Below are 19,348 nucleotides of genomic sequence, written 5' to 3'. Positions count from 1 at the left end.
CACGCATGCACGGGGAGAACATGCAAACTCCACACAGAGATGGCCGAGGGTGGAATTGAACCCTGGTCTCCTAGCTGATTGCGCGCTTACCACTAGACCGCCGTGCCGCCCGGCTCATTTTGGATAGTAAATCTGTACTCATTACTAATAATTGGACATCGTCGACCACAAACTGATCATTCATTCATTTTCTACCGCTTTTTCCTCACGAGGGTCGCGGGGGTGCTAGAGCGTATCCCAGCTGTCTTCGGGCGAGAGGCGGGGTACACCCTGGACTGGTCGCCAGCCAATCACAGGGCACATATAGACAAACAACCATACACACTCACATTCATACCTATGGACAATTTAACTAATTAACCTAGCATGTTTTTGGAATGTGGGAGGAAAACGGAGTACCCGGAGAAAACCCAAACTGCAAACTCCACACAGAGATGGCCGAGGGTGGAATTGAACCCTGGTCTCCTAGCTGTGAGGTCTGCGCGCTAACCACTAGCCGCCATGCCGCCCGGCTCATTTTCAGTGGATAGTAAATCTGTACTCATTACTAATAATTGGACATCGTCGACTACAAACTGATCATTTATTCATTAAAGAATATTCGGAAAACCGCAAAGAGTGAAGGAGCGATGTGCGAACCGCGATGTAGCGAGGGAAGACTGTACTGTAGTATTTCTCTTGAGAAGAAGAAAATAGAATGCCCTTACTTGCATTGTCCTTCTAGGTTCTGGCAGTCGAATCCATCATAGAGGCATCCGGCATTGTCACACTGTGAGTCGCACTTGCCGTCGTTGAAGTAGCGCCAGCACTGCAGCGAGGCCGAGCAGTTCTTCCATGGGTCGTCGAAGTTGAGCGAGCAGTCGCCGTTGTCCCAGCCGCAGGCGTGGTTGTTGCACAGCACGTCACACACCTGGTTGTGCTTGCGCTCTTCGCACTGCGGGATCTCGCAGGTGTCGTCCACCTCCACCGGCGGCGGCGTGATGTCGTGGCCGGGCCCCCCCGGGGAGCTGTAGTCCAGGATGTGGCACCGGAGGCCGTTGAAGTTGGCGGGGCAGACGCAGTGGTAGTAGGGTTCCTCCGAGGTGTTCTCGCACGTGCCGAAGTTGTAGCAGGGGTTGGAGTTGCAGGGGCTGTCGGTGGGGTACTGGCACTCGGGTCCCGTGAAGGATGGTGCGCAGAGACACTTGGGACTCTTTTGGCCGGAGATGCACGTGCCCCCGTTGTGGCAGTGGAGGCTGCCGCAAGACTGGGCGTCATATTCGCATGAGGAGCCAGTAAATCCCTTTGTGAAAAAACGTAGAATGAATAAACATGATTATTTATTTATTTATTTAAATTATTTTTATTATCCTTGTGTGCTGTGTGAGCGTGTATGAGCAGACTCACAGGAGGACATTTGCATATGAAGCCATAGGGGGTGTTGCTGGCGACAGCACAGGTCCCCCCGTTACGACAGGGTCTACCCTTACAGCCATCGAACACGGCTTCACAGCGCTGACCTGCAGTGGCATCACAAATACACTAGGTTATAAATACACTTGCTTCCATATGGACAAAATCAATAAAAATTCAAACGCCATGAAAACGCTCCCACTCCCGGCGTGTGCGTTTATGCGGTACCTGTGAACCCTGTGCGACACTCGCAGCGGTAGTTGTTGGCGAGCTGGATGCATCGGTGTGTGCCCCGCGGGTCGCACGGGTTGGAAAGACACTCGTTGACGTCCCCCTCGCAGCGCTCTCCAACGTATCCCGGGGGGCAAATGCAGTGGTAGCCCCCTACCCCGTCCACACACTTCCCGTGGTTGAAACACTTGGGCTCTTTGGTGACGGGATCGGCGAACGGGGTGCAGTCGTCGATGTTGATCTCGCAGTTAACACCTAGTACGGTTAGTACGGAAAAATCAGGGCAAAGTTTGGAATATTTTCCGAGGGTCATTGAAAAGTGGAGGACAGGGAGGATTTTCCTAATTAATGAGGCAAGGAGCGGATGTACGTATATGTGTAGATGTGTGTGTGCGGGGGGTCTGCTGACCTTGGGTTCCTCGGGGACAGGAGCATTTGTAGGTATTGATCAGGTCAATGCAGGTGCCCCCGTTCTGGCACGGCTGGGAGAAACACTCATTGATCTCATCCGAGCAGTTGGTCCCCATGAAGCCTGGCATGCACTGCCACGCCAAGATGGAGGAAGAAGAAGACAAGAAGAAGAGGAGAAGGGAAGAGTTCAATCAATGGCTGACATGAAACAAAGATTTTGTTTACCTGGCTTTTTTTTTTTTTTATTAACTCCCTGGCCTCCATCCTGCTAAGGCCGGTCTATCCTTTATTGAGGGGAGATTAACATAACTGGAGGTGGATGCTGCTGTTTATAAATAGGCCTGTTCATTAAGGCGGCCTTGTGTTTGAAAAAAAATAGTATCTTATCAACTAAAGTTGACATTATTTGGTCGAGGCTGGTATAGACGGCAGAATCACATGACCCTGCTTTCCAGGAAATAGATGGATGGATGAAATGAATTAGTTTACATGATTTGGCTCAACCAAATTAATGTTTTGAGGTCCTGGACTTTGTGGTTTTGTGTTCCCCACCCAATGGAGGCCTGTACAAAACCACTTTAAGCCTTGATTGACAGTACCAATCAAAAGTTAGGACACAACTCTGGTTCTATATGTAAAAATTCAATGGAATATGATTTAAATACGGCGGCACGGCAGTCTAGTGGTTAGCACGCAGACCTCACAGCTAGGAGACCAGGGTTCAATTCCACCCTCGGCCATCTCTGTGTGGAGTTTGCATTTTTTACCAATGCGTGCGTGGGTTTTCTCCGGGTACTCCGGTTTCCTCCCACACTCCAAAAACATGCTAGGTTAATTGGCGACTCCAAATTGTCCATGGGTGTGAGTGTGAATGGTTGTTTGTCTATGTGTGCCCTGTGATTGGCTGGCGACCAGTCCAGGGTGTACCCTGCCTTTCGCCCGAAGACAGCTGGGATAGGCTCCAGCACCCCCGCAACCCTCGTGAGGAAAAAGCGGTAGAAAATGAATGAATGAATGATTTAAATACCACTACGTTCATACCAAACAAATAGTACAATAGTGTTGTTGCAGTTATAATAGTGATATATGGGTAAATATAATGATGAAAAAAAAACACCAATTACGCGTCGCGAGTGATGCTGGGGACACCAAGTAAAGGTAGGATTGTGAGGATTAGTGTGCATAAAGCACTTCCGAATTAGACGATAGCTCATAGCCTGATAGCATTCTGGCTGCCCTCTCGTGACACAAGATCTCGTAACTCTCCCATTGAATAATTCATATTGCTCTCTCTCACCTTGCATGAATATCCTCCCAAAAAGTCGGTACACGTGGCTCCGTTCTGACACGGGTTGGGAGTACATTCATCCACTTGCTCTTCACAGTAGCTTCCCGTGTAACCAGCCTGGCAGCGGCACCGGTGAACGTTTCCGGCGTCCAGACACTGGCCCGAGTTACGACACAGGTTGGCTACATCAACCCCTGCCGGAGAAGGACGGCGTGATTCACTTCAGGAGTTGGTTTTTTTCGAAGATGAAGGGGAAATTAATATCTTTACCTCTCTGTTTGGCTGCAACCTCGCAGGAGACACTAGGTATGTCACAGTAGACCCCCGCCCAGCCGCTTTGGCACTGGCAGCTGTAGGTAGTACCCCTTTGCCAGCAACTGCCCCCATTCTTACAGGGTGACGAGTCACACCAGCGTACCAGATGCTGAAGTAGCAAAATGTTTACAATTTCAATGTAAAAAAAAACGCAGTAAAAATAGAAATAAAACACATACACACTGCAGTATAGTACACTTACCTGACAGTTGAGTCCTGTGTGGCCATGAGGACATGTACACTTGTAGGTGCCGTAGCTGTCCTGGCAGGTTCCGCCGTTTAGGCAAGGCCTGGAGTCGCACTCGTTGATGTCGTGCTGACAGTAGCTGCCGGTGAAGCCGGATGGGCACAAGCAGGTGAAGGTGTTGATGCCGTCCACGCATGTGCCACCATTAAAACAGGAGCTGCAGATAAAAAAGATCATATTCAGACAAAAGAAAGTGTAAAAATAGTGTCAAATAAGTGAAGATGTTGTAATTGAGTATTTGACCAGAGGGGGCATCAGTGGACCAGAAAACCTCTTCCCGCCATACCTCTCTGTGCAGTCAGGAGTGTTGTTTTCACAGTGGATGCCACTGAAGCCTGGCGGGCAGGTGCAGGTGTAACTGTTGACACAGTCGGTGCAGTTGGCGCCGTTCTTGCACGGGTTGCTCTCGCACTCGTTGATGTCCTCGTCGCACGTGTTGCCCCGAAAGCCCGGCTGGCACGTACACAAGAAGCCGCCAACCTCGTCCTCGCACAGGCCCCCGTTGCTGCACGGGTCTGAAGGAGAGAAGGAATGGGTTTTTCATTCATTCATTCATTTTCTACCGTTTTTTCCTCACAAGGGTCGCGGGGGTGCTGGAGCCTATCCCAGCTGTCTTCCGGCGAGAGGCGGGGTACACCCTGGACTGGTGGCCAGCCAATCACAGGGCACATATAGACAAACAACCATTCACACTCACATTCATACCTATGGACAATTTGGAGTGGCCAATTAACCTAGCATGTTTTTGGAATGTGGGAGGAAACCGGAGTACCCGGAGAAAACCCACGCATGCACGGGGAGAACATACAAACTCCACACAGAGATGGCCGATGGTGGAATTGAACCCTGGTCTCCTAGCTGTGAGGTCTGCGTGCTAACCACTAGACCGCCGTGCCGCCGTATTTAAATCATATTTCATTGAATTTTTACATATAGAACCACAGTTGTGTCCTAACTTTTGACTGGTACTGTCGGTCAAGGTTTTGTACAGGCCTCCATTGGGTGGGGAACACAAAACCACAAAGTCCAGGGCCCCAAAACACAAATTTGGTTGAGTCAAATCATGTAAACACCTTCATTTCATCCATCCATCCATTTCATGGAAAGCAGGGTCATGTGATTCTGCCGAAACCGGAGTTCCCGGAGAAAACCCATGCATGCACGGGGAGAACATGCAAACACCACACAGATGGCCGAGGGTGGAATTGAACCCTGGTCTCCTAGCTGTGAGGTCTGCGCGCTAACCACTCGACCGCTGTGCCGCGAAATGGGTTTTTCTTTTAGTCTAAAATGTACATACGTACATACATAATACAGACAAGAAGCCTTACTGGGCTTGCAGTCATCAATGTCGGTTTCACAGTTGCGTCCGGTGAAGCCGGGTTTGCAGCCGCAGCGGTAACTCCCCATGGTGTTCTGGCAAATCGCTCCATTGCGGCAGGGATTCTTCACACACTCTTTAATGTCCACTTCACAGGTTTGCCCTGATAATGCATGAGAGAAAGACGCTTGATTAACAGGAAACAACCATAAACAACCCGATTAACATCTCTCATTGGTCTTCCACAACGATGATTCCCAACCACTGCGCGGCAGCACATTAGTGTACGTGAGAGATCATCAGGTGTGCCACGGGAAATTATCCAATTTCACATAATTGGTCCTAAATGATTATTTATTGACTATAAATAATGTATCTTTGTTCATCTTTCTATGCCAACGACAAATATACGACAAAAACGACAAAAAATTTAACGCTCTTCTATTAGATGGCAGAAGGTACAAAATGAACCTACAACAGAAATCATGAAGATTGTTCTTGGTTCTATAAAGGTTAGGAAATACTGTCCTACAGTGCCGGGTAAATAACTGCCAGGGTCTAGTGTAGGGTCAAAATCTATGTCAATAGCCATTATGTCAATAGTATACATGGACCCAAATATTCCAATTGCATTTGGTTTATTTGCTCAAAAGGAAAGAATTGAACAGGGATGGAATATTCCTTTAACCAATCCGGTTGAGGTATCTTGTACCCGCTCAAACGGAAAGTTGTCAGGGTGCATTCTTCTTCGTGGTGTTTTTCTTCTTCTGTTGTTTATTGGCGGTTGGCAAGCAGCTATCGTGTGCATTAGCGCCATCTGTGGAACAGAATCTAAACCCTTCTATACGCCATTCACAAGTGCAGTTTTATTAAAAAAGAAAATATATATCTATATAAAACATGTCCTGAGTTTAATTATAAAATATTAGCAAGATTGAATTTGATCTTTTCCTGTTTAAATTTATCCCGGGTGCGTTCTTTCAGCGCATGCTCAGATATGACGTAACACGCAGATCCAGACGTTCTTCACTTTTAAAAATGGAGGCCAGCAATCGGCACTGGACTAAGCAAAGTCTGTTTTTGATTCAAACTAAATTTCAAGACTGGACAGACGAAAAACTGTCAATATGGAGTTATTCCAACAAGTGAAAGAAAAACTTGGGGAAGTCGGTATCACGTGATGTTGATGTTTACGTTTTACTGCGCATGCCCTATTGACTATTCTGGTTGATTTTCACGGCGCATGTAGACAAGAGATTGGAATATTCCTTTCTATGGATACCATTGTTTCCCGAAAGGTCATTCGGAAAGAGAAAAACTGGTCATGTAAACGTGGCTACTGTGGAGTGTCTGTGGTGTAAAGACTGGCAGAGCAATGTAATATTGGTCCGTGTGGCAACACCTACCTTGTTCCTCCGATACACTTATTGATGCACGTGTGAGGTCATGGTGACATTTTGTAACATTTTTGGTTAATGGTGTGCCACAAGATTTTTCCAATGTAAAAAAGAGGTTGAAAAACACTGGTCTATATAATTTTTGGAAAAAAAACTACTGAAATGAATGCAACACATTGTGTCACTTAAAAGTCATCAAAGAAAGTCCCCTGAGAGGAAGTTACCACACCAACAACCTTCTTGCTGCTGTGCTAAAGAAAATATTTCACATGTCATGTGATGATACCGAGGCTTTTCCATTGGGCCCCACTGAGATAGCGAGGTTTGCTGATATCACTGTTTACCTTGCCATCCTTCTGGGCAGACGCAGGAAAAGCTCTGATAGTCCTCAGACTCCTGACACACTGCTCCGTGTTTGCAAGGTTTGGAGCTACAAGGGGCCATAACGCTTTCACAATTCTCTCCTGTAACACACAAACATATCACAACACAAATGACGACAATGTATGCTCCACCTGAACCGTGTGACATTGCAAAAAGCCGTCGTGAACTCGGGAGATAACCCGAAAGAAAGTGGAGCGATCTTTCAATCGCTGCTATCGCAGGATTTTCTCCAGGTTCCGTCACTATTAGTGGCCTGCGGAGACATTTCCCTATCTTTTTCCACAACGCACGCCTCGTACAGGAAGCCGTCTGCAGCTTCCGGCCATTGTGAGGGCATTTGCTGTTCTGTGAGACGGGAAGCAGGCAAACAGGAAATGTGTCAAGCGACCTGTTCCCACCCGAGTACAGGCAGAAGACTTTTGTCCTGTGTGGATTGTTCCAGCAGAAAAAAAAAAGACGACTCAAATTGAAATACAAGAATGGCGCTTTTCCATTGCTATCTGCTCAAATAACATGTGAGATGTGATGACAATGTTTTCCAGGGATGCATGTATCATAGGAGGTCAAAGCTTCGGAGGCATGGAGCCCTCAGGAAGTCTTGTTGCTGATCTTTAATGGAAAGCTGTTGAATTTGTGGCTCATTTTTTCTCCTGTTTGGCCAATAAGTCAAAGCACACAAGCGGAGGAAACTGCCCTTCACTGGAAAAATGCCAGAACCCGTGTAGAATAACATTTTCATACCAGTGTAAGGCAGGATACAGTTGCACTTGTAGCCTGCCACATCGTCGATGCAGGTCCCTTGGTTGAGGCAGGGGTTGGAGGCGCATTCGTTGATGTTGGTTTGGCAGTTTGGTCCTGCGGTCCACACAAAAATAACATGTCTCACACGTTTAAAAACAGCGGCGGTATTGTAGGTGTGCATGTAGGACACACTAACCAGTGAAGCCTATGCGGCAGGTGCAAACGTATCCGCTTGTCATGTCCTTGCACGTGCCTCCGTTCATGCACGGGTTGGACTCGCACTCATTGTTGTTGATGTCGCAGTTTTTGCCGCTCCAGCCGGAGTCACACAGGCATTTGTATCTGAAATGGAAAAGACATGATAAAATACCAGACACCTTTGCCGCAAATGTTCAAGAAAAAAGGCTCCAACAACATTCAAGAAAGCTAAATTTTTGGTTTGTATGCAGGAATTATTATAATATACTTTTGAACATGCCTAAAGTTGAACAATTTGGAAAACAAGTCATCCAGAAAACACAGATGTCAAACCGATATCATGCATAACATGAGACTACAGCACTCAGGGCAGTGAGTTGCAAAACAAGTGCATTTTTCTTTGGCTTTTTGTGATGACGTCTATAAAGGCGGAAATGGAGCAAAAATAAACGTGGTACACGCGTCTCTGTCCAGGTACCTCAGTACAATATGGCTAAGTCACCAATAAGTTCACAATATTCATTCATTCATTCATTTTCTACCGCTTTTCCTCACCAGGGTCGCAGGGGGTGCTGGAGCCTATCCCAGCCGTCTTCGGGCGAGAGGCGGGGTACACCCTGGACTGGTCGCCAGCCAATCACAGGGCACATATAGACAAACAACCATTCTCACTCACATTCATACCTATGGACAATTTGGAGTCACCAATTAACCTAGCATGTTTTTGGAATGTGGGAGAAAACCGAGTTTAATATTTGCAATGGTAAAACCTGATCTGGCTTAAGGTATGATGGTCATAACTAAGGATCGACCGATATATCGGGCCAATATTTGCGTTCTTTCCTTTAATTGTATCGGCCGATATGCGCATGGGTTCGCCGATGGATTTTATCTACATGTATGTATGTATTTTATCTACATGTTTAGATTGCTAATTTTAGAATGTAAGCAATGCTAACGTTAGCATGCAAACACATAGCTTCACAGTGCCAAGTGTTTATATATGTGTCTAGCTATAAAAAATGTATAAAAAATGCTACAATGCTACTGTTAGCATGCTAAGTGACAAAATTAGCATGCTAACAACAAGCATGATAGTGCTACGTCTTTAAATGTCTACTTGTGAAAATGGTGAAAATTACTAAAAATGCTACTATGACAATGTTAACATGCTAGCAATACTAACATTAGCATGCCAACACCTAGGATAATAGTGGTAAGTGTTCATTCATTCATTCATTTTCTACCGCTTATCCTCACCAGGGTCGCGGGGTGTGCTGGAGCCTATCCCAGCTGTCTTTGGGCGAGAGCCAGGGTACACCCTGGACTGGTAGCCAGCCAATCACAGGGCACATATAGACAAACAACCATTCACACTCACATTCATACCTATGGACAATTTGGAGTCACAATGGAGTCGAATTAACCTAGCATGTTTTTGGAATGTGGGAGGAAACCGGAGTACTCAGAGAAAACCCACGCATGCACGGGGAGAACATGCAAACTCCACACAGAGATGGCCGAGGGTGGAATTGAACCCTGGTCTCCTAGCTGTGAGGTCTGCGCGCTAACCACTTGTCCGCCGTGCCGCCCGTTCACAATATTAAATATCAATTTTTTTTTGTCGGCGCCTATATGGGAACACTTTAACCAATACGTGTGCATATCAGCCCGGCTGCTCAGTACAACATGGAGAAGTCGACAATAAAGTTCCTCAGTGGGTGTGGCCTCACCCGTTGACCTTGTCCTCGCAGTGACCGTGGATGCAGGGGTTGCTGAGGCACTCGTTGACCTGCGAGAAGCAGGTGGGGTCATGGTAACCCTCGGGACAAACGCAGGTGAAGCTGTTGATGCCGTCAATGCAGGTGCCGCCATTGTGGCACGGGCTGACGGCACACTCGTCAATGTTGATGTTGCACATGGTGCCTACAGGGAAAGAAGAGCGTGCATTATTCCTATTGTGATTTTTGTTACCTTCTTTCATCTTCAACAGGTAGTTTACAATTTCGGCTCCTATTGTCGGCGACTTGAAGTGGCCGTACCGTTCAGGCCGGTGCCACGCATGACATAAAAGGAAGCCTTTTAGCTTTAATTCCAGGAAGGGACTTCCAAAGCTTTTAAAAGCTCAACTTTCAGGAATCTTTCAGTGAATCTTTTCTTCGACTCAAATCCCCAGAGACGGTGTGCGCCACAGACTGTATGTGTGTGTTCTCTTTGTGCAAGTCGGGAAGCTTGCATGTCCGAACAGCAGCAGGTTGGGGACAGGGTGGAGCGGGAAAATGGACCCGGCTCGAGCCTCAGAGGAGTGTGCTCACTAGTCGGCTAGCTTACCATCTGTCGGTCTCCTCCCTCCATACCTTGGTTCCCTAACACTGCGTCTTTTTTGTCATCAGATCAACTGAGATACCCAAACAACCTGGCTTAAAAATCACACTTTCAACTCATCGTGGAAGAGGTATTTTTCATGAGTTGGGTTTCCCACAGCAGACGTGAATGTTTTTGTTTTGAAGGAAGTGGGAGGAAGACACTGCCAAAGACAGTTAGTTTGGTCAAGACACTACATAGCACCAAAGGCTCGCTGTGGGCTTGCACAGGTGATCAGATATCGTGATCGGTGTTGCCGGGCTTTGATTGACCTATGCCGATTTTTTATTGATCGGTGGTCAGAGCATCCCTTCTGCTATTTAAATTTAGTGGGTGCAGCTTATATACCGGGAAATAGTCCGGAAATGAGTCAATGTGACATTCCAGCTTCCGAACATGCGTACACCAGGGCTCGACAATAACGATGTACCGATGGCCCGGGGCAAATTAAAACAAAATTGGGGCAAGTAAATCCAATCAGTGATATTCCCGTCGGGCAAGTGCACTTTGGCATGCCATATTACGAAGAGTTTTTTTTTAAAAAAGCGGTTCTTGTTGGGTGTTGGTAAAACATGGACTGTGTAATTCTGGTGGTAATTTGCAAACCAATCCTTGCAAATCTTGAAATGGACCAATCAGAATCGTTTATTTAGACCACAGTCCGCGTTTTACCCACACCCGTTCTTGTTCGCGATCAACCAATCAGAGATCGTTTGACTACGAAAACATCATGGCGTCCCTGCCAACATCGTCTAATTCTTCAACAACTTGTGAAGGAAAACAGCAAAAAGTGATGAACCAGTGCCTCCTAAACAAGTATTTTATTAGCGGCAGCAAATCAAATGATGGCACATGTGAGTGAATCACATTGCTGTGACAATTTTTGGTCACAATGAAACACCACCAATTACATCCAATACCAAGTGCTGATTTTGCACAATCATTTATTATTTAATAAGCACAATGTTTATTCAATCATGAATGTACTTTTATTTATCAAGTCAAAGTGCCAAGAAGTCTCTTGACAATCCAGATTTCCATGCAACGTCATGATCTACCGATTAGATCCAATACCAAGTGCTGATTTTGCACAAGCTACAAAATCTAGCGCTTCCATTTCTCTGTGTATTTTTCTCACCTTTGCTTCACAAATTATTGTTTGACCATTGAGCATTTTTTTCTGGATTAAAAACACTTTACTAGTACACAAATGTGTCTATTCAATAATGTTCCATTGTGGTGCACAACTTATAAATATCACTGCTTACTACGACAACGACCATGTTAACATACATCTCCACTATTTTTCAGACATTCCTCCAAATTAAATACATCAGTACTATTATCTGATGAATTATCTATGAGGATCTATGTAGGAAAACAAACACAAGAAATTAGATATCATTATGGCAGTCTTTTCGTTTTATATGGGACAAGTTCGGGCAAGTAGTTCTCACCTTAAGGATTCCCCATGGGCAAGTCATTTTTGTTTTTAATGTAGAGCATTGTACAATGTACAATTTTTTTCCCATTATTATTTGGAACCTCTTCTCTAAAAGCATGCAAGAGAGACTTCAGCTGCCAAAAAACTGCTTCCCAGCTTTTGTTAAACCTTGCAGAGCCTGATCCACATCCCCTGCCAAATAACAGGTTTAACCCGGGCCTTATATTAAACACATAGAAGTTTCTTACCAGTGTAGCCGGCCTTGCAGGCACACTCATAGCCATTGATCTTGTCAATGCAGGTCCCATAGTCACATGGGTTGCTCTTGCAGTCATCAGTGTTGATTTCACAGTTGATTCCTGGCAGAAACAACACATTCAGTCACCATGAAAGAAAGGTTAGCACTTCCAAAAAACCTGTTTGATCCGCTTGCCTGTGGTCCCCTTGGGGCAGTTGCAGATGTAAGCGTTTTCTCTGTCCTGGCAGACGCCGCCGTTTCTGCACGGTTGGCTCAGACACTCGTTGATGTTGGTCTCGCACAGTCGGCCAGTGTAACCGGGGTGGCAGTGGCAGCTGAAGGAGGCCAGGCCGTCAATGCAGGAGCCATAGTGGCATGGATCCGAGTAACATTCGTTGATGTCCGTCTCGCAGTGCCTCCCGGTGTAGCCTGACAAAAATGATTCATTTTAATAGGGTGTCACAAATCTGTAGTTTCTTGGGGTGTAACGCCATGTTACGCCATAAGTCTACTCAAAAAACAAACACAGCCAGAGCTTGAAAATCTTCTTAACTGTCCCTGTTTGGGATACTTGGGCTTGCTTGTGAAATACGTAATCGGACAAGTGGATAAGACGAAAGCAGAGTGCCACCATTGTTCAGTAGAAATGGAGAACGGGGCTCCAAGCTGCAACTATTAATGCTGCACTGCTGTCAATAAGGAAGTTACATTTAGTCAAAATAAAATATGGCCTAAAAAGAAACATTGTGAATAGGGGTGCACCGATCTGATAATTATAGGTTATCACATGGTTTGTCTGGTATCAGGCCAGGTATCATGCCCCCAAGTGCCAGTCTCACCTTTGGTCTCGGGCTGATACTGGCACGATGTGATACTGGCCTGATGTGATGATCTTATTATCACATACTATTTAATCATGAGCTTATTATCACGTACTAGTTAATCAAAAGACCATTTTGTTTCCAGAAAATTTTCAGTTTATTACATGTATTATATCAGGCTCATATTCATCCCCATTTTCTTTTCTGATTGATAAAATAAACATAGACACGTATTTGTCTAACTCAGGCGGGGGAATACTTTCTACCAGTCTTCGTTCTTTCTTGCAGTTGATGAGCCATTCAGAAAAAAGCTTGAGGTCGCCCTTGGTTTTCCGACTTGTATTTGCATTTTTAGTTTTTTCGATCATTTCAAGAGTGTCCTCCTCATTAATGGTGATAAAACGTTCCATTTCTAATATTCTGTTTGCTATTTTCCTGATTTGTCTTTTGCCGGGAGTGTCAACCGTGTTCACGCTCGTGCGCTGTTCTCTGATTGGTTGTTTCACGGGCACGATACCAGAGCAGCGCGCTCTGAGTGGACAGCTACGGGGGCTGATACTGGACATGGTTAAACTCTATATTTTATCAGTATCACTGCCCTGGGCTTTGACACAGTATCATTTGGGCCTTTTCCCGTATCATTCATGGGCGCTTTCTAGGGTACAGGGACAATTAATACTGTAGTATGTGATAATATTAGATATCGGATATTAGCCACAAAAAATATCAGCCAGCATTGGATATTCCAAATCTACTTTTTAACATTATTAGAGCCATGTAGACATGAACTAACACACATATATTCACCTTTACACTCGTATCCATTGTTTACATCACAATTCTTATGCTGCAGGGACTCAAGGCCGGTATAGCTACCAATTTAGCAAGCTAGTGACCTAACACGCTAGCGATCTAACCAGTTAGCCTCAAGTTAGTTTACAACCCCAAACTTACCACTTCCACATGGAATGGGAGGAGAGCCTTTTTTCACTCTTTCATGTCGGGCATGCCATGGCTGAAGACATGCATTGTTAAGCTAATGTAATGTAAGGTAATGACTACATATCATTTGAATTTTAATATATTATGATCATTAAAGCTGTTTACTCATAAGCTAAGCATTACATTTGTTTCCCTCACTGTGGCCCAAAACCAACCGAAGCGTGACTTTAAAACTGCGGTACTACCGAGCCGTGATTATGGCGTTAGCTTACCGTCCGTGCACTCGCAGTTGTACTTATTTGGCCCGTCTGTGCACTTGGCGCCATTCTTGCACGGCGTGCTGGCACACTCATCAATGTCTATCTGGCAAAGGTGGCCGCTGAAGCCTGGGAAGAAGAACAACAAGAGGGTGTAATTGTGTGCATGGGTGCGTTAAAGAGTGTGTGTGTGTGTGTGTGTGTGTGTGCGCACACAAAGACATGGCTCCTGTTTTGTCACCATATCCAACTGCTCTTACTCGTAATCCTGAATCAGAAACCTGCATGTTAATTAACAACCACTCCAACCCTACGAGTTCTTTCCATTCAACACCATTCAACAAGGGTTTTGGGGGAGAGAGAGAGAGAGCGAGAGAGAGAGAGGAGGGGGTCATTTGTGGGGGGGCCGGGGTGTAAGAAGAGAGTGAAAGTTGCACAGCCTCCTGATCAAGACGGCCAGACAAAGGAAGGCCTGTCTGCCGAACGCAAGGCCAAACTGCTGCTGGGATGCTGCCCCCACCACCCCCTTCAAAAAAAAACCTTTCCATCACAATGTGCATTCTCCAGCTTGGCCTTTCACCCTCTACTATTGAAACCTCCTTTTGATTAAAAAAATCTAACAGCAGGCCCTCTCTTTCTCTGCAGTCCCGGGCTACTCTCATCTCAGATGTTTCCCCTTCCACCTTTTTTTCTCCCCTCTTTTGTCCCATGATGGTACAATCCAAAGACGAGTAAGATGTTATCTGATGAAGAGATAAAGTGCTTCTTATGGATGGGGACACACAGGTGGTTTCAAGCTAATGAAACAGAATCAGTACAGGCAAATCTGGCAAGGACGTCAAGAAGTGGGCTTCTGCTAAAACCCCCAACATAACCTCAATGTCCTTATGAGGGTCTATTCCAGATGATTTAGGGCAGGGGTCTCAAACTCAATTTACTTGGGGGGCACTGGAGCTCGGGTCTGGGTGAGACTGGGCCGCATCAGGTTTTCAAAAAAAAAAAAAAAAAACGCATTTATTTAAAACAGAAAAATATACAAACGTTTTCAGTGCTTTGGTTCCGATTTTCTACAATAAAAGCTCTGATAAAACATTCCACTGTTCTCAAATATCTTAATTTTTTTTCTGCACAAAATAAGATGAAAAATAAATAAACAAATCAAGAATCAATCAATCAGAAATAAATAAATATTATAATAATAAAACAGCAAATAATAAAAACTTAGGAAACCACATATAGTTGGTGGGTAGACAAATTATTTTTTCAGATTAAAATTAACAAAGCATTATTAGAGCCCTGTAGACATGACAAAACACGACTATAGTCACATTTATACTTTTTTATTTACAACATATTGCGCAACCGCAGGGTCTTGAGACACATGCTAACTCGCAAACTAGAGAGCTAGCGACCTAAACGGTAGCCTTCAAGTTATTTCCTTTAAACTTAAAAAAGCCAAAAATGTACCACTTCCACACCGATAGGGAGGATAACTATTAACAGTTATTTAACCTTTAACATGAACATTAATCAAACGTAATATTTTTTTCTGGGTACATGATACCATACAGCATCCATATCAAACTTGCGCGGGCCGCACTAACATTAAACTTTCATATCAAGGCGGGGCCTCAAAGTAGTGTCCTGCGGGCCACATTTGGCGGGCCGCGTGTGTTTTAAGTGCTGTTTTTGATTTTTTTTTGTTTTGACTGGGGCTGCACGGCGGTCGACTGGTTAGCGCGCAGACCTCACAGCTAGGACACCCGAGTTCAATTCCACCCTCGGCCATCTCTGTGTGGAGTTTGCATGTTCTCCCCGTGCATGCGTGGGTTTTCTCCGGGAACTCCGGTTTCCTCCCACATTCCAAAAACATGCTAGGTTAATTGGCGACTCCAAATTGTCCATAGGTATGAATGTGAGTGTGAATGGTTGTTTGTCTATATGTGCCCTGTGATTGGCTGGCCACCAGTCCAGGGTGTACCCCGCCTCTCGCCCGAAGACAGCTGGGATAGGCTCCAGCACCCCTTCGTGAGGATAAGCGGTAGAAAATGAATGAATGAATGTTTTGATTGATTTGATTGATAGCGGCTCTTCATGCTCTAAAGTCGATTGATACTTTTAATACTTCAGATATATGATTTTGTCCTGTTTTTTTCTGTATTTTGATTAGATTTTACCTCAACATACTTCAGGTTTGAAAATAAATGAATAAATTACTATGATGTCCTGTATTCTTTATGCTATGAACGGTGTGCGTGAATGTATGAATGTTTCCTTTATATATTTGGTCACCATGTCACGTGTCACAAACAGTGAAAACAGAATCACACACACACTAACCTCAGCAATCAAAGACCCCCCCCACCCTCAAACTGCAGGAATGACAAATTTCAATGGCTCTCAGTGGGGTTTCCATGGCTATTGCGTGTACACAAATGGAACGAGGGGACCCTCGTCTCAGCCTCTCAACTGTGAGAAATTTACATTTCAAGCACGGTGGTTCAGAAGCCCCCCCCCCCAAGCCCCTTCTTCACTCCTCCCTTCCTGCTTCTGCATTAACGGCCAGCACGTCTCATCCCACCATCCCGCCATCCCGCCACCCACCCAAAACATTTCACCGCCACCACTTCCTCACATAATCCCAACACTTCTCAGGCGTCTTTTGCTTCTTTTTTTTCCTTTACGTCCTTCTTCTTTTCTTTTCAGAATCCTGTTTCTCCCCACCCACCCCGCCTTTGATCCTTGCAGAAAAATAAAAGAATGAGGTCGAAAAAAAAATCATTTCCACCTCAATGAGCATGTTTGGTGAAACATTCAATATGCTTTTTTTTATCCCCCTTTCTTTTTTGTCGGTGGTACATTCCTTCACTGAACAAAACACAGACACGTCTTGTCCAAATAGTGATACTCAAAGAGGAATTTGTGCACCAAAACAACCAGTGAGCTGGAACAAACGACCATGTCAACACAGAAAATACCAGTAATGTCTGACTATATCAACTTTCCCTGTTCCCAGTCGCAATTCAGTCCACCAGTCACCCATATAACTTTGTTAAAAGATACAAAAAAAACTTGTAGAAAGAGTTGAAACTTCCTCAAGCCTCGCACCCCATAGATTTTGCTCTTCTTCTACTTTTCCGTTGCAGCTTTGGTTGAGGGCTAGCAGGGCCTGTGTAAGCCTGCCTCAGGGCTTGGGATTAGCTGCCATCCACGGGGCTGTTTGTGTCTGCGCCAGTGTGTTTGTGTTTTAGTGTGTTGGAGGGGGGGGCGGGGCGGGAGAGACAGCGAGAGATCGACCTCCGTGCCCCCTGGCCCAGCGATCCCCCCCTCACCCAACCCCTCCCTTCGCCGCTCGACGGCGGCCTCACCTGTGGGGCACTGGCAGTGGAAGGCGTTGATCTTGTCGATACACTTGCCGCTGTTCAGGCAGGGGCTGTGGGCGCACTCGTCCGTATCGATCTCGCAGAACTCCCCCTCGTAGCCTGGCCAATTAGCAAGGGAGGAACGAGGAGGGGGGGGGGCGTGTGTTAGACCAGAGATGCACTCACGCTGGGAAGTTTTCTCACACTCCTGTTACTAACTTGAACACAGGGATCGGAGCGTGTATTTAGCGGTACAAACCAATTCATTGGTTAATAAGTTATAAGGGCAAAAGTATCAAGGGACGTCATCATTTATATATATTAGCATAATGTAAATGTGCAATATTTCCATCACTGCCTCTGTTACTACCTCAATCATATTTATTTATTTAACAACCCATTACAATACACTCATATGTAACTTTACTCATCTGTACACACCAGTCATTATTTGCACTATGACCCATTGATCATTGCACTAAAATTAATATATCTGCTCCTGCATATGCTCCTGTGCAATACTATGTGTATATTTTGGATATTTTGTATATATCTTGTATATATCTTGTTAAATTGTCTTTTTACTCTACTTTATATACTTTTTTGTTTTTTAAACTTGACTACTGCACTGAAAAGAGAAGCTCTCCAATTTCGTTGTACATCTTGTATAATGACAATAAAGGCCATTCCATTCCATCAAGAATGTCTCGAGCCAGTCAGTGAAAGTCAGAAAGTTCACCATCCTACAACACAAACCTGGCATGCAGATGCAGTGGAAGTCCCCTATTTGGTCCAGGCAGGTGGCCTCGTTCATGCACGGGTTGGCCAGGCACTCGTTGATGTCCAGCTCGCAGCGCGCCCCCAAGTATCCTCGCTGGCACTTACACTGGAACGAGCCCTTGGTGTTTATGCACTTGCCGGCGTGCTCACAAGGGTTGGGACCTGTTCAAAACAGGAGTTATTGAACGTTAACAAACGGCTGAGTGAAGACTACCGTAAATTCTGGACTATAAGCCGCTACTTTTTTCCCAAACTTTCAACCCCAGTGATGCGGCCAATTTATGTAATTTTTCTAACGGCCGCCAGGGGCTCTTGAGTAGAAAAGGTAAGATTAAGACCGGTGGAATATATGAGTCGAGGAAGACTGCAACTTCTTGTCTTCTGCATAAATTAAATTAGCGTGAACATTCCCTCATCATGAAAAATGCAAAAAGAAAGACATATGACGCAGCTTGCGGCACGGCGGTCTAGTGGTTAGCGCGCAGACCTCACAGCTAGGAGATCAGGGTTCAATTCCACCCTCGGCCATCTCTGTGTGGAGTTTGCATGTTCTCCCCGTGCATGCGTGGGTTTTCTCCGGGTACTCCGGTTTCCTCCCACATTCCAAAAACATGCTAGGTTAATTGGCGACTCCAAATTGTCCATAGGTATGAATGTGAGTGTGAATGGTTGTTTGTCTATATGTGCCCTGTGATTGGCGACCAGTCCAGGGTGTACCCCGCCTCTCGCCCAAAGACAGCTGGGATAGGCTCCAGCACCCCCGCGACCCTCATGAGGAAAAAGCGGTAGAAAATGAATGAATGAATGACGCAGCTTTCAGGGGAAGATGAGACGGCTTACCGTGATTTCTACCAGTATGTTCTTTTACCAGACCTGTTATACTGTGTTGCTATTGTGTTGCTAGCGTGTTGTTACCATGTTGCTACCGTTTTACTGCCGCGTCACAGTCACCGTTTGTGAAGAAAGTTATATTATTATTATGGTTAAGTTATATTATTAAAACTTTGAAAACTCTCTCTGTGTACCGTCTTTCTTTGTAAATATGTTTACATGTTTTAATGTGGGCACAGGAGCGGCTTGTGTATGTACAAAATCGTTTTTCCTCTAAAAATGTAGTGTGAGGCTTATAATCAGGTGCGCTCTATAGTCCGGAAATTATGGTAGTCTGGCGCAAGAAGAGTGATGCTAACATAAACAAATAAAATCTGATCGACT

At 45.3% G+C, this 19,348-nt stretch overlaps 1 protein-coding gene across 1 annotated transcript in view; it reads right to left on the bottom strand.

Annotated features, from left to right (window-relative positions):
• The window catches only part of LOC131127832 (neurogenic locus notch homolog protein 1-like), an 82,813-nt gene that overhangs the window by 10,117 nt on the left and 53,348 nt on the right, over positions 1 to 19,348 (bottom strand). Inside the window, exons 9-26 of the mRNA XM_058070108.1 lie at positions 18,110 to 18,295; positions 17,360 to 17,473; positions 14,007 to 14,120; positions 12,167 to 12,400; positions 11,982 to 12,092; positions 9,659 to 9,851; positions 7,924 to 8,069; positions 7,728 to 7,841; positions 6,947 to 7,066; positions 5,216 to 5,368; positions 4,171 to 4,399; positions 3,840 to 4,041; positions 3,593 to 3,746; positions 3,332 to 3,516; positions 2,033 to 2,165; positions 1,621 to 1,878; positions 1,387 to 1,499; positions 708 to 1,282 (exon numbers count right to left, since the gene is read on the bottom strand). Of these exons, the coding sequence (XP_057926091.1) occupies positions 708 to 1,282; positions 1,387 to 1,499; positions 1,621 to 1,878; positions 2,033 to 2,165; positions 3,332 to 3,516; positions 3,593 to 3,746; positions 3,840 to 4,041; positions 4,171 to 4,399; positions 5,216 to 5,368; positions 6,947 to 7,066; positions 7,728 to 7,841; positions 7,924 to 8,069; positions 9,659 to 9,851; positions 11,982 to 12,092; positions 12,167 to 12,400; positions 14,007 to 14,120; positions 17,360 to 17,473; positions 18,110 to 18,295 (3,334 nt within the window). The remainder of the gene's footprint in view (positions 1 to 707; positions 1,283 to 1,386; positions 1,500 to 1,620; positions 1,879 to 2,032; positions 2,166 to 3,331; positions 3,517 to 3,592; positions 3,747 to 3,839; positions 4,042 to 4,170; positions 4,400 to 5,215; positions 5,369 to 6,946; positions 7,067 to 7,727; positions 7,842 to 7,923; positions 8,070 to 9,658; positions 9,852 to 11,981; positions 12,093 to 12,166; positions 12,401 to 14,006; positions 14,121 to 17,359; positions 17,474 to 18,109; positions 18,296 to 19,348) is intronic.

This window comes from Doryrhamphus excisus, chromosome 4, assembly GCF_030265055.1.
Source record: "Doryrhamphus excisus isolate RoL2022-K1 chromosome 4, RoL_Dexc_1.0, whole genome shotgun sequence".
Taxonomy (NCBI): domain Eukaryota; kingdom Metazoa; phylum Chordata; class Actinopteri; order Syngnathiformes; family Syngnathidae; genus Doryrhamphus; species Doryrhamphus excisus.
Note: the sequence above shows the minus strand (reverse complement) of the source record. Positions and strands in the feature narration are given on the sequence as shown.